Source organism: Hyperolius riggenbachi, chromosome 2 (assembly GCF_040937935.1).
Source record: "Hyperolius riggenbachi isolate aHypRig1 chromosome 2, aHypRig1.pri, whole genome shotgun sequence".
Classification (NCBI taxonomy): domain Eukaryota; kingdom Metazoa; phylum Chordata; class Amphibia; order Anura; family Hyperoliidae; genus Hyperolius; species Hyperolius riggenbachi.
In genome coordinates, this window is record NC_090647.1 from 408793138 (window position 1) to 408809215 (window position 16078).

At 42.7% G+C, this 16078-nt stretch overlaps 1 protein-coding gene across 1 annotated transcript in view; it reads left to right on the plus strand.

The window, feature by feature from the left end:
- EFHC2 (EF-hand domain containing 2) overlaps positions 1-16078 on the plus strand; it is a 234940-nt gene that overhangs the window by 165594 nt on the left and 53268 nt on the right. Inside the window, exons 9-10 of the mRNA XM_068269830.1 lie at positions 1769-1911; positions 9312-9508. Coding sequence (XP_068125931.1) covers positions 1769-1911; positions 9312-9508 — 340 coding nt within the window. The remainder of the gene's footprint in view (positions 1-1768; positions 1912-9311; positions 9509-16078) is intronic.

Genomic DNA, 16078 nt, shown 5'->3' on the forward strand with positions numbered 1-16078 from the left:
CAAAAAAGGTCTTGTACCGCCTACAGCTGATACAGAATACTGCTGCCAGACTGCTAACCAACCAACCCCGTCACTGCCACATAACGCCAGTCCTGCACTCCCTTAACTGGCTACCTATAGAATGGAGGGTCCTATTCAAGATCGGCCTACTGACATTTAAATCCCTGAATAATCTAGGCCCTAGATACATGAAAGATATGTTGCAGCTGTGTAGCAATCCCCGCATTCTCAGATCCACAGGTTCTAATAATCTAGTCATACCCAGAGTCCACTTGGAAACTTTTGGTCCCAGAGCCTTCTGTCATGCTGCCCCTACGTTTTGGAACTCCTTACCTCAACAGATCAGGACAGCTCCATCCCTGGACGTGTTTAAATCCAGACTGAAAACCCACCTGTTCAGTTTGGCATTTGCAGAAATATAACTTTTGTTGTGTGAATACTTCATCCTACTACCAATTACTGAATCTGAAAGAGCCTAAGCGCTTTGAGTCCTATGGGAGAAAAGCGCTATAGAAATGTTATTGTATTGTATTGTATAAATGCCCCTGCTGCTTAATACCAGTTATTGATATATCACAGCTTGTGTAACCGAACTGGAGCCTAGTGGCAATCACACTAATGGGACTTACATAATCAGGATATACAGTATGTGAAATAGAGGTACCTTAGTTTTGCTTGTTTGAATATTTACACCACTAATAGAGTACCCCTGGGGGACCTTGAATTGATCTACACGTCTAATGCTGGAAATACACATTGTGTTTTTTCGGTCAATTTTCCATTCAATCTATTTTTGATTAGCTCGATTGTCCGCTCGATTCTCTTATCTTTTCTTATCAATTCCCATTCACTTCTATCAGAAATTGAGCAGTAAAATGATCGAGATTAAGATCGGACATGTCGGAAATTATCTATTGAACCATCTATCTGCCTAAAAAACACATGGTGTATTCCCAGCATAAGACTTTTGAACTACTCTTTCTTCCTTGTCTTTGATTTAGTGTTTTCAGGGACACTTTGCATGTAATGTGTACCCAATATGACATGTGACATGATGAGATGAGATAGACATGTGTATATACAGTGGCAAGCATACAGACACTTACTCTATGCTCCTTTTCTTTTACCTCTGCCTGAGAGAGTTAATATTCAGCTATGCAACTGAGTTTTTCTCCAGTCGGTACCCAATCGGGCATCCCTCTTTGATAACAAATTACAGCTATAAAACACTTTGCTAAGCAGATAACTAGGCTTCTGACTGCAAGGGATAGATAAAAAGGTCAATAGTTCTTGTATTTTCACTCTGGGACTCTTGACACACTGCAATTGAGTAGAGACAATAAAACATTAACTACTTTGTAAATGTTTAAACATAAAATAAAACTATGAGATATCTTTAAAAAAATAGTAATTTTTAGGAGTAGGAGGGCAGATCCAATGGTTAATCTCATCATTTTATTTTCACCTTGGGTTCACTTTAAGGAGGAATATAGAATGCCATATTTGTTCCTGTCACTCTAAATCCAGTACAGTGAATAACAGCAATATAATGAGTAGTTTGGAAGAATGCTCTTGCCCATTTTAATTATTGATGAATCCAGTAAATTACCTAAGCAGCCTTCCTGGAGTAGAAGTGTTCAAATATTCAATTCCAGAATGTTTTATCTGCTCATTTGAGGACTTATAGTAATAAGTTTGTTCTTCTTTACCTTGAACATGTGATAAACATTTTCTTGGCCACACTTATGTGTTTTGATTTTTTTTTTAGAAATGGCCTGGAGAGCAATGTTCTTAGATTTGTTGCACAACTTGTTTCAGACAACCCTATTGACATGGAAAGAAAGTTCATCATCTCCTATTTCTTAAGTGATGACACCATAGCAGTGTTTGAACCAACAGAGCGGAATTCAGGTATTGTGGTGGGATTATAATGTTTAAATAAGCATGCATTTGTTTTAAGATAATATTCAGATACAGTTAAAGCATAACTTGGATATGATGAGTAAAAATGATGAATATTTTGAGTTCAGTGATGTATCCTTAAAGGGACCCTAAGCAGAAGCCATGGGTATGCATTTACATACCCACATCTATTTCGTAAAGAGGATACACTCACTGGCCCCTTATCTAAGCTCTCTTCCTCCCGGGCTAAATTACATTGGATCAGCAACTCTGAAATAGAGTTGTGCCGTGATCTGGAACATGAAGACTGTGGGTCCTCTCTGTGCTTGCGCAGGCTTACAGGCTTCTTCCCCCGCCCTCTGCCGACCGTTATATTACCGTTCACGCCTGGTGGGGAGGTAGAAGCCTGTAAGCCTGTGCATGCACAGAGAGGACTGTGCATACACATGTTGTCTTTTGGTAGTTTGGCAAATTGACATATAACAGATTGATGGGCGGTACTAAAGGGGGAACCTACACATACACCAACACCTACATGTACACATAACAACAACAACAACAAATAACATTTGTAGAGCGCTTTTCTCCCATGGGACTCAAAGCGCATAAGCATGGCTCAGACCATCGTGGTACAGAGGAAGAATTTTATAAGTCCAGAAATGCCAGGCTAAACAGGTGGCTTTTCAGTCTGGATTTGAATAGCTCCAGGGATGGTGCTGTGTTTACTGGGTGTGGCAGGGAGTTCCAAAGAGTAGGGGCAGCATGACAGAAGGCTCTATCACCAGATTTTTTGAGGTGCACTCTGGGAATGACCAAGTTTATAGAACTTGCTGATCTGAGGTTGTGAGAGGTGTGGTGCAGCTTCAGCAAGTCCTTCATGTATCCAGGGCCCAGATTGTGCAGGGATTTGAATGTCAGCAGTCCAATAAGTAAAAGTAACAATGTTAGTGGAAGATAGATGGACCTAAAAACAATTTTAGGGAAATAGGAGTAGGTAGAATTAGAAAACTAGGAGATAAGCTCAAGGTTGGAACTCCAAGGCGTTGTTTTTAGAAATACTGCCAGTACCACATGCTTCATCTGAAAGGCAGCAGGTGCTTAGGGAATTCAACCATGACTAAGAAAAGAAGTTAGTGTAGGCGGTTTTTGTTCTTTGAGAATTGTACATATTTTTCATTCTACTACAGACTTTACAATAGGATCAGCCTACACCCAAATGGATACAGTGCAACTGTGTTGGGGAGAAGATGCTTAGAGACCTTGGGTTTGAAGGGAGGGCATGAGAGAGAAAAAGCACAAAAAAGTATTAGTATTATTAAAGAAGTAAAATGTAATGGTTAAAATATAAAATGCATGCTAGCTGTTGCAAGAGGCCTTCTAAATAAAACTGATTTACTATTGCTGATGAGAGATAAAGAATATGATGTTGTAGGCATAACAGAGATATGGCTGGATGATAGCTATGACTGGAAGGTAGATTTAGAGAGGTAAGAGGAGGGTTTGCATGTTGGGTAAAATGTCATTATCTTCTGTTATGAATGAAGACATAGGGCTCGATTCACTAAAGCGTGATAACTCAGTTATCTTGTGTAAAGGCTTTGCACATGCAAACTCGAGTGTAAAGGCTTTGCACGTGCTAAGTCGAGTGTAAAGGCTTTGCATGTGCTAACTCGAGTGTAAAGGTTTTGTATGTGCTAACTCAAGTGTTAAGGCTTTGCACATGCAAACTTGGGTGCTAAGTAGTTTGCACGTGCAAAGTGGCTTTATACTGCCTTGCTAACACTTTGCACCCTTTAGTGAATTGAGCCCATAGACTGAAGACTGTGATGGCGTAAGGGATATCAATTGTATGTTATAAGCCTCCATTCATAAATTACATGGAATATGATCTGCTTGATATTGCATCACATGTGCAACTTCAAGAACATTTCAGAAATAGTAATCACAATATGGTAACATTTGACCTGGTATTGAACAGTGTTGTGAGCAAGGGGACAATGAAAACTATTGATTTTTAAAAAGCTAACTTAAGGAAGCTCAGAGGATTAATGGGCTCAATTCTGGTAGCTGTGCGAGCGAAGTAATCAGCAGTCAGGAAAATACCTCACACGTTATTTTTTTTTTGCTTTGCCTAATTCTGGTACATTTTCCCACCTGCTGCTTATTAGCGACATGCAGGGGGAAAACAGTGAGGTATTTTCCCGACTGCTGGAAGCCCCGGCCAGCCCGCCTCCTGAGGGTCCCAGAGCTGAGGAGGGGGGCACAGCGCAGGAAGGGGGGAAATTGTGCACAGAGCAGCGGGGAGGGGGAAAGCCTCCCCCCTCCCTCACCTAGGGGCTGCGTGCCGCTAGGCTGGTCTCCGTCTCCTCCACTGACCTATCACGCTCTCGCAGGAAGTACTGTGAGAGCGTGATAGGTCAGTGGAGGAGACGGAGACCAGCCCAGCCGCACGCAGCGCTATTGCTCTGATCATTGCCAGTAAGTGATTTCTCGCTGCTGCCGCTGGCTGGCTGCACTTTTGGAGGGAGGGGGGAGCGCGGAAGGTGGGGGGCCCTAGGTGAGGGAGGGGGGGGGGCTTCCCCCCTCCCCACTGCTCTGTGCACAATTTCCCCCCTTCCTGCGCTGTGTCCCCCTCCTCAGCTCTGGGACCCCCACTAACTTAGGGGCTGCATTTGTAGGGAAATCTGCTGCCAATCTCGTCGCATTTGTGGGGCAATCTGCTGCCAATAAGATTGTATTTGTGGGGATATCTGCTGCAAATCTCGTTGCATTTGTGGGGAAATCTGCTGCCAATTTCGTTGTATTTGTGGTGATATCTGCTGCCAATCTCGTTGCATTTGTGGGGAAATTTGCTGCCAATCTTGTCGCATTTGTGGGGAAATCATAAGATTGCATTTGTGGGGAAATCTGCCAATCTCGTTGCATTTGTGGGGAAATCTGCCAATCTCGTTACATTTGTGGGGAAATCTGTTGCCAATCTCGTATTTGTGGGGAAATCTGCTGCCAATCTCGTTGCATTTGTGGGGAAATCTGCTGCCAATCTTGTCGCATTTGTGGGGAAATCATAAAATTGCATTTGTGGGGAAATCTGCTGCCAATCTCGCCGTATTTGTGGGGAAAGCTGCTGCCAATAAGATTGTATTTGTGGGGATATCTGCTGCCAATCTGATTGCATTTTTTGGAGAATCTGCTATCACTATAATTGCATTTTGTGGTGAAACTGCTGCCATTTTTTTTTGTGGGGGTGGGGGGCGGCCAGCCCTCCATCATGTGGTCTGGAAAAAAAACGGCCCTCCGAGCCCGCAAAAGTTGGACAGCACTGTTTTAGAGGATGGGGGATCGTAGGGGGTGGTAGGTCGGAGCACTTTTAGAGGCTGGGGGTCGGGAGGGGGGGGGGTTGGAACAAAAAACAAGCTGAAAAGGCTCCATGTTATGTGACAGATATCACAATTCTGTCACAGCACTGCATTTATCATGTGGTAGAGGTAGGTCTAATTATGTGAGGTAAAAGACATGCAAACACACGCCTTATTTCACTTCAGAATTCAAGTCTGAGGTATTTCACTACTATATACCACACATTTATAGTAGAAAGTTACCACATGAATTACCTCATGAAATTACATGAGGTAAAACTTTACCTAAACTACCAGAATTCAAAAGTTGATTTCCCTCATGAGGTAAACCCAATTCCATGAGGTAATTATTTACTAAACGCTACCAGAATTGAGCCCAATATGTCTTGTACGCTGGAATATTAATTTACAGAGCATGAGCAGGGACACTGAAAGAAAACCTGTAGCAAAAAAAACCTACCCTGGAGGGTACTCACCTCGGTTGGGGGAAGCCTCCAGATCTTATTGAGGCTTCCCCCGTCCTCCTCTGTCCCACGGCGGCGGCGATAAAGCTCCCCAAACAGCGGGGATGTAAATATTTACCTACTCGGCTCCAGCGCAGGCGCAGTATCTGCTCTCTGCTCGGAGATAGGAGGAAATAGCCGATTGCTGTTGGCCCGCTCAACTGCGCAGGCGCAAGTCTCTTGCACCTGCGCAGTAGAGCGGACACGACAGAGATCGGCTATTTACGCCTATCTCTGTGCGGAGAGCCGCAACAGCACCCCTGCTGGAGCCAGGAAAGGTAACTAAATCATCGTTTATCAGCGCTTGTCAGGCCCTTTCGAGGGAGGATTGCCGGACACTTCGGGGGAGCCAGCGCTGGATTGCCTGCAGCTACAGGGGAGGGGGAAGCCTCATTGGGACCCTGAGGCTTCCCCCTCCCGAGGTGAGTACCCCCCAGGGGAACTTTTTTTTTGTTACAGGTTCTCTTGAAAGTAAATGACAAAATTTCTTAATGACTATTGCAGTATGTACATACAGTACAGACCAAAAGTTTGGACACACCTTCTCATTCAAAGAGTTTTCTTTATTTTCATGACTATGAACATTGTAGATTCACACTGAAGGCATCCAAACTGTGAATTAACACATGTGGAAGTATAGTAAATAACCAAAAAGTAATCAAAGCAAAAGGTGGCTACTTTGAAGAACCTAGAATATGACATATTTTCAGTTCCAAGTTCCAAGAGATAATAGGCATCCCTTTGATTGGAGAATTAGGCCTTAACCACTATAGGACTGGCGTGGACGCGGCGGCAGCCCCAGGACCACCTAACGCCAATCGGTGTAAGGTCCTGTGGGCGTGTTTTGCAGAAGGTCGCGCGCTGACTTGTGCGCATCTCTGATTGAATGACGGAGCTCTGCTCCACCATCAGTCTCTCAGCGGCGATTGCCACTCGGAGACTGTTAGATGACGAACCCACTGTCTTTTATCACTGTACAGCACTGCGATCTATGGCAGCGCTGTACTGGGAGGGATCGGCTGTCATAGGCTGATGCCTATGATAGCCGATCACAGTGATTGGCTGGCGGAGAAACGGAGAGCGGGGACACAATAAAATATATTATTTTTTTTATTACAAAATAAATAAGATAAATATTAGTAAAAAACAAAAAAAACTCCACCACCAATCAGAGCCCACCAAGAGAGAGCTCTGTTGGTGGGCAGAAAAGGTGGGAGGCCGGGGGAATCACTTGTGTGCTGAGTTGTGTGGCTCTGCAGCAAGGCCTTAGAGCTGCAGTGGCCCAATTTGTGAAAGATGGCCTGGTCTTTAGGGGGGAGGGGGGGGGGTTAAGCCCGTGGTCCTCAAGAGGTTACACCAGACTTGTTTTGGATTTACCGTCTTATTGACAATCCTTGTTCTCTTATGGTTTTTTTTTTTTTGTGTTTGTATTTCCTACCTGTTTATACAACAAAAATGTTCAATAAAAACTATTGATTGGGCAGTGGTGGATGATCAAGCTAAAGCTGAGATTTTACCAAGGAGATGCCCTTGTCTTATAATACAGCTGTAGTGATGGTCTTGTCTAGGAGAACGCACGGAGAAGCATAGTTTTGTCAGGTGATAGATATGTGAGTCTCTCATTTCAGAGCTTTGCAAATCTATCAGCTGATCAAATAAATCACATTCCTCTTAATGAGGTCTCTTAGAAATGACCATTACTATACAGCTGTATTTCTGCCTTTGTGGCTTTTCTTTCCTTTGTGTTGATGAGCATCTTCATTCAGAACTTGGAACAGGATGAATGCATTTTCTCAGCATTTATAACTGTGTCTGTTTATATACTCTAGGTTAGTATAAGTGAGAATAAGCCCCTACTAATTTCAGCTGGAATTACTGAGAATAAGGGGTAGTTACTTGGAAGCAGGGCTGTTTTAAAGGGCAGATGAGAGTGCAGTGGTGGAGGGGGTAGCGAGGTGTGGGTGCAGAATGGGGAGAAGTGTGGGTCTGTGAAGTGACTCACCTCTCTGAAGATCCAGTGGCAAGAGGAAAGCACACGATCCATCATCCTCTTTGGCATCCTGCTTTCCATGGCTGCAAAACATCAGTGATGACTGAAACCTGGAAAGGTGAGCTGCACACTCTGCATGGAGATTGGGTGTCCTCTCTAGTCACTTATTGTGAAGGTCATGAGGCTACCTATACTGGGGTGGGGGGTGTATCATTTGGCTTCTTATACTGGGGGTGTGTCTCTTGCTACCAATACTGGGGGGCCATGTGGCTACCTATACATTGGGGGACATCTGGCTGCCTATACTGGGGAGTCATCTGACTACCTATTATGGGTCTCTGGCTACCTATACTGAGAGGCACACTCTCGCTATCTAATAATGGTCGTGCCCTCTCTGTCTACCTACACTGGAGGGTTACATAATACCAGGGGGATCCTCTGCCTGCTGCATCACTTCAGTGGCCTCAATTCATGGAGCATTATCAAACGTTTATCAAACACTTTATCAAACGTTTGATAATTTACCTCATGGGTAAAATCTCACTAAGGTGTTATATATTTGTTGAACGTTTTATCGGTAAAACATTCGATAAATATATAACACCTTAATAAATTCAAAATTAGATTTTACCCATGAGGTAAATTATCAAACGTTTATCAAACGTTTGATAAAGTGTTTGATAAAACTCCGTGAATTGAGGCCAGTGTGCTCAATTTGTCGGGGAGGGGGTATTTTTTTACTACAATCTGTCCTTAAAAGCTATTTTGCAGCCTTACCATCTCCAGTGCCATGTGTTCCAAGTCCTGACTAGCCTCCACTGCTCGCCACTTGCTCTCTACCATCTGCTTCTACTGCACATCATGCCACATGACAGTAGAGGTAGAAGGTAGAGAATAGGAGTCCAAAAGATGGTCGGGACTTGGGAGAAATGGTACAAAAGATGGTAAGAATCTAGTATGTCTGCTGTACTAGTCTCTGCCTAGTATTTCAAAGCAAATAGAAATAATACCTGATCTCCCAGAATGCTCTAGGAGGAGGAATCCGCATAAACAGCTGGCACATCACTGGGAGGGCAGGGCTGCATACCAATATATAGTAATATATAGTTATAGGAAGTGTGTCTGATGCTGAAACCTGGATAATTCATGTAAAAGTGGGTATCCTGAATAGTTTACTACATTCTACTTTATGTCATGTTTGTTTGGAATTTCAATGTTGTAATAATTAGGGGTGGAACCACACTATTTTTATCTTGTTTATTATATGATGTTTCTTTAAATCTGAAAAATTCACTTTAAAACTCTCTAACTCTGTATTAAAAATGGTGAATGGCGATGAGCCTGGCAGTAACTATTAAAGGAGTAGCAGTTTCATCCTTCTTTTAAGCTTGATAATATTATAAATACTGTTACTTTTGTTGAATTATCACTACCAATTTATATTTTTGGGTTAAAATCAGTTCTACCATATTTAGTGCATTAACACAAAAGTAGAAATCACTTATAAAAGACACATTTCTTGTTTGTCAGATGCCTTCAAATTATGTTTTATATTTAAAGGAATTCTGGGTGGTAAATTTTTGGAAAGATGCCGTATCAAGAAACCAGGACAAGAATTCTTTAAGAGCAACATGTCTGAATACTTCTCTGCTGCAGACCTATTTGTTGGAGCAAGAGTCAATTTCAATGGGCACAACTTTATTTTAGCTGATGCAGATGAATATGTATTCAGTTACATGGAGAAGCATGCACATGAGGTAACGTTCAAGTGTGTACTGTAATTGTGTATGCTAGAGATTTTAGGTCTATTTAAAAAGTAGGCTATTTATAATTGAGAAAATCTCCGCTGAGTAATTGTGAGCACAGGGTGGAACATGTCACTGGAAGATAGGGTATTTTAAGGAAGTCAGAACTAGCCCCCCTCCCCCCCCCAAAAAAAAAATCAATAAACAGGTACTTATCTAAGGAGGGAGAAGGCTCTGGGTCCTATAGAACCTTCTCATTCCTCTCCTCATCCCATCATTCCTGCCCTGGCTCGGTCGGAGACTGCTCGTTTTTGCTGCGGGTGGGCTTCAAAAAGATTATCTGCTCCATATTGCACATGTGTGAGCACGCTCTCTCACTCACTCACACATGCGCAGTATGGAGCCGCCCGTCTTTGGGACCACTCAGACTCCCAAAGACTTCCAAAGCCTTCCGTGTCGGGAGATTTGAACGGAGGATGAGGAGAGGAACGGGGAGGCTCTTTAGGTCCCAGAGCTTTCCCTCTCCATAGGTAATTATATGGTGTTTTTTTTTTGGGGGGGGGGGGGCTAAAATCTTGCACAAGAGACAAGTACAACACAGAGAAATACACCCTGTATGTATTTCGAAAGAACAACCTGTCTAATTCTCCCTTATCTGCAAATAATCACAAATGTAATTTGAGCTTTCATTCTGTCTGATCTGTGCCGCGGTATGTACAGACTCCGTGCTTACATGTAAATACAGGAGGTCTGTTGCTTATCTTTCAGAGCTGAGAGGAAGTTCTGGGTTTAGGTCCACTTTAAATTACTCTTTTACTTATTTACACCTAAAGAAGTAAAATCAGATTAGTTAAACAAGAGACGTGTTTAGTTTAACTATTTTTTTTTTTTTAGGTCAAACCACATCACTTTTTCCCAGATACAGACATTTAAAGATAAGCAGCAGTGTTCCTGCTCCACAAATCTCTTTAAAGAGAACCCGAGTTAGTTCGTGGGGGGGGGAGTTCAGATGGGACACAAATACATGTTCCCTGCCCCATGACATGCCTCTATGTCCCCCCACTGCTGCTCTCCTCCACCCCACCGCCGCGCTATGACCCCCCAAGATTATCTACAATATTTGTCGCTATCTCTAGGGCAAACATGTGGTAGAGGGATTCCCTGTTTAAAATGCCCACCGGGGGCATTCCTGCAGAGTGTCCAGAGCTGCCATTGGGCAGCTCTCTCTCCCTGGATGCTCCCCTGCCGCTCCCCCGCCTCCCTTTGTGCTGGTAGAGAGAATGAATCTCTCCTTGCAGCATTGTGACCCAGAGGTCTATCCATCTATCTATTTTCTATTTTTCAGCATACCTGATTGATACATTTGAACGATTTTGGCCTGGAATTGGTTGAACCATCGACTGGCCAGATTTTCATCTGATTGGATAAAATGATTATGCCAGGGGCCACAATTTCTGTAGATGTATGGCCAGCATAAGAGTAATAGGGCATTGCTAAAGTAGTTAGCATTAGCTGAATTTTTTTATTTTAAGATGCACACAGAGCAAATATTCCACAGTTTAATCCCTGTGGAATATGCAATTCACTTTTTCTCCTAGATTATATTTTCACACCTTGTGATGTCGTTTTCACCAACTTAAAATGCTGAAAAGTTGTTTTAAAGAGAATATGCAAATTATCTCCTAGAAAATAACTCAGGAGAAAAAGTTAATTATGGGCCAGTGTGTATGATACCTGTAGTAGGAGTTGTAGAAGTTGCACTTATAGTACTATGTAGAAGCTTCACTTTTCCCTCCTACAAAGTAATAATAGTAGTAAAAAAAAGTGTGACATTTCCAAACTGAAGTTTTGCAGTTTGCAGATGGGTGGAAATGTTGGTACACAATAAGTAGTCAACAGCTGAATGGTTGTTAGAGTGTGAGCACAGCTGAAGTGTGAGGAATAGGGAGGCTAACTTATTTCCTTTTAAACAATGCACATTGCCTGGCTACACTGCTAATCATCTGCTTCTAATACTTTTAGTCACAGATTTTGAACAAGCATGCAGATCAGATATTTCTAAAGTCTGACTGGATTGGCTGCATGTTTATTTTTGGTGTGGGATTCATACACTACTGCAGCTAAAAAGATTAGCAGGATTGTCAGGCAAGGCAGTGACATAAGCCTTGTATACATGCTAGAAGAGGCTGCCTCTGAAAATCTAGCATGTATGCTGCAGCACCCGATCCCACTCAATGGGTATCATTCATAAAGCATTTCCGCATGCGGAAATGCAAAAAACAGCTGACTTTACCGACCACTCGGCAAAGTCAGCATTCATAAAGGCTCTTTCCGCATGAAAAAAAGACATACCGAGCAGAGTGATAAATCACCGCCTTGTGCGGTGATTAACGGAACAAATGTAGCAAAATGTTAATTCATAAAGAATACCGCCAGCGGTGTCAGGTCGGAAAGTCCCGCTCCCTCTGATGTGGCGATACCAATGCAAGTGAATGGAGACACACAGACCTCCCAGGCAGCTGCAGCAGAGCGGAACACGGAGAAATGTATCAACTCGGCAGCTTCCGTGTCTCCGCCTGCCTACCGCCTGCCTACCGCCAGCCTAGTTCGGGGAATCTCCGCACTGCCACCGCACCTACACACTTCTTTATGAATGCCCACTCAAAAGTCTAAAGTACCGGTTGCGGAGAAGAACGGTGTTTTCCCGCACTACCGACAGCCTCTTTATGAATGATACCCAATGCATCAGCAAGAGATGAACCTGATGGGTCATCTTAGCCAAGTGTAGGATGAGGGCATTGTTCTCCAACTCATGCCACTCCTATTTGCGTCCTGCCGTCGGCCTTCCTCCGTAGCAACAGAACACATTGCTAGCCTATACGCTAATGACACGTCTGTACAGTTCATGGCTGAACTGTTGGCTGAGGGATCAAGTCCCAATCCTTGCCAGGTGATAGTCCCTGTACGGGACTATAGACCATTCAGTGTATTTTATTTTGTGCAATGTAAATGCATAACAATAATAATAAAAAGATAAGTCATAACTTCAGGCAAGAAAAATATGAACATCATGAAGAAATAATTACAAAATGAAATAAAATATGTATTTCATGACATGATGATAAGATGGGAGTAGCAAAGCTCTTTCCAAATACTTGATTAGGTATTTATTTTAAAAAAATGAGTAACAATAGTGCTTGCTCTTTGCAGCTAATTACATATGGAGCTTGGTGGGAGTTTCCAACCAATCTGCATTCCAAGCAAGGTATTGTTGCTATGGTTGCCAAGAAGTGTATTTTGACCATACTGTCAGTTTTGGAAATTCTGACTGGCTGCAAATTAAAATATAAATATAATTTTTCAATAACATTACATTTACAAAACAAGATTTGTGCAACAGCAGTATGTGTTTATGACAATGTTATAATGAAAGTGGAATTTCCCTTTAATCAAAAACAGGCTTAATTATTATCTAAGGAATAGCAGCTCACATAAGAGGTTAAAACGCCTTATGACATCCCACATCAGCGCTAACCCAAGGTATTGACTTTGGCTACTGCACAATATTTAGATGTAGCTCTTCAATCTTAAACAGCATGTAAAAGTTGTGCTTGGCTATAGAGTTAACAAGATAAGGAAACTTTTTAAAGTATTCACAATCTATAAAAACATCACCGGGCAGTATACCAACACAACAGTAAAATTTACTCTCCAGTGAAATTCCATGGTTTATTAATGTACTTTGCTGGCCAGCAATTGCTGTGTTTAAAAAAAATCATTCATAATTTATACATTTATGCTTGGAATTTTAAAATAATCTCAGTTTTCCAAACAAAATGCATTTTATAAAGATATTTTTTTAAATTCCAAAAGGGAAAATAATATATTTATTATTTTGTGCATTAGGGCCCTTTTCCACCAGTGCGTTTGCGCTGGCTGAATCGCAAAAACGCAAACCGCTAGCGATTTTACAATCGCTACGGTTTGCTTTTTAACATGGGAATCGCGGTAGGTCATTTCCACTACCACGATTCGTTTTTGCGGGGAACGCGAACGCGCGGCGGAGCGATAATTGGCGCGATTTTGCTATGCAGTGCATAGCATAGCAAAATTGTGGCCGCGAACGTCGGGGAATCGCCGGTAATTGCGATTCAGCAATCGCTAGCGTTCAGCGTGAACGCTAGCGATTGCTAGTGGAAAAGGGCCCTAATAGTACATTTGCATAAGGTATAGAAAATTGTTTGCTCAGTCAGCTATACATAGGTGTGCAGAGCTGTATCTTGGCAACCAGCAAATGTTTTGGCATGGGGGTGGTAGCCAAGCTCATTAACAAATACCATTTTACGAAATTGAGTTTTCCTTCTTTTCTGTTAGATAGAGAAATGGCCACTTTGATGATTTAATCCATTCAATGCATTTACAATACATACTGTATATAATAGTAATAACAAGAACATAACCAACTCTATCTGTTTTTTGTTATGCTCTGTCAATTAATTACATTTTTTAATCTCTCATGGAGGAGTAGGAAGTCTGTGGCTGTGCGTCATGCATTTGCCTTCCTCAGAGTATGTGACAATAATTGTTGGTTACTATGAAACATTTACCCTGCTGCCAACTGTGAATTTCACAGTGCTGGTTTGCCAGCAAGAAATGTGACTGGTTATTATGGGCAGCTAGCAATAAACTGGAGCTTCAGTTTTATGTAGGGTTGCCACCTTTTGACGGAGAAAATACCGGCTATGGGGTGTGGCCTAAAAGTGGGAGGGGTTTGTTACGACCCTTTTTAAAAAATAGCACAGGTAAAATTTAAAATTATAAAAATAAAACACAAATGTTAAACTGTTAAAGTTTAAAGAACACCGGTAAGATTAAAAATTGCCTCGGGGAAGTCTCTAACTCCTAATGCATCAGAGTAACGTCTGCATCGTCAGAAGACGGAGCCGAAGTTGCTTAAAGGGGTTCTGTGGGGGTTTCTGAGGAGAAAAACTGCCACTTACCTGGGGCTTCTATCAGCCCCCTGCAGCGGTAATGTCCCACGCCGTCCTGCTCCCATCCGCCGTTCCCCGCAGCCGGCACCGGGCTATTATTCGTCTGTCACACAGACGAATAATGCGCGTTGCCGCACCTCCGCTCACATCATCTGAGGCTTACTGCGCAGGCGCAGTACAACGGTTTCTTGTACTGTGCTTGCGCAGTAAGCTTCCGATGACGCAGGCGCAAGTGAGCGGGTGCGCGGCCACTGTAGCGCAGCCGCAGTTGGATCCCATGCCGCGCTAGACCGGGGCCGGCGGCGGAGAATGGCAGATGGGAGGAGGACAGCGTGGGACATTACCGCTGCAGGGGGCTGATAGAAGCCCAAGGTAAGTGTCTGTTTTTCCCCTCAGAAACCCCTAACAGAACTCCTTTGCTTAAAAAACACAATAATTCGGCCTCCAGCTCCGTAAACACGTCTAAGTCCCACTCCGTCCTCCTGTGGTCTGCTGTTCAGCTGCGGTGAACTCAATTACCAGCCTCAGTCGTTGCCAGTCAGGGTCTACTGCGCACGCACAGACCTCCCGCGCATGAACAGTAGACCCGGACTGACGTCACTGTGCCTGTTACCAGGGCTCATCGTGGCTGAATGGCAGACCGCGGGATGACGGGGTGGGACTTAGACGTGTTTATGGGGCAGGAGGAAGCCCAGGGTAAGTATCAGAGCTGTATTTTCCTTCCTCTCTGAGTCTTTTTAAGCATCAGAACACTGTAATATGTTGCAGAAGCTACCAGTGTTATAGAAATATATAAAAGGGTGGGTCATAACTATGGTGGGATTAGATTGTGAGCTCCTCTGAGGACAGTCAGTGACTTGACTATGTACTCTGTAAAGTGCTGCAGAAGATGTCAGTGCTATATAAATACATAATAATAATAATAATAATAATATGGTAGGACACTGGACTGTGACTATGGTAGAATTAGATTGTGAGCTCCTCTGAGGACAGTCAGTGACATGACTGTTGTACTCAGTAATGCGCTGCATAAGATGTCAGTGCTATATAAATACATAATAATAATAATAATAATAATAATAATAATAATAATAATAATAATAATAATAATATATGGTATGGCCTTGGAATATGACTATGGTAGGATTAGATTGTGAGCTTCTCTGAGGACAGTCAGCGACATGACTATGGTACTCAGTAATGCGCTGCATAAGATGTCAGTGCTATATAAATACATAATAATAATATATGGTAGGAAATTACACTATGACTATGGTAGGATTAGATTGTGAGCTCCTCTGAGGACAGGTGGTAGATAGATAAAGAAACATTGCAGAGTGGACAGAGTAGAGGGTGGGGTGAAAGACGGTAAAGGTGGCTATACATAAGGCCGATCGAACATCTGATTTAATTATAATTGTTAATTATATAATAACATATGAAAATCGGTGCTGCTAAGAGCAAGCCCGATCAATGATGTGATAAATTTTGGGATGAAATTAGTCGCATGTATCGATCACAAATGCTGAAAGATGTAGGGCTGGCATGCTCGATCAGATGCACAGTGGTAATGGCGTTCAATATCAGGATA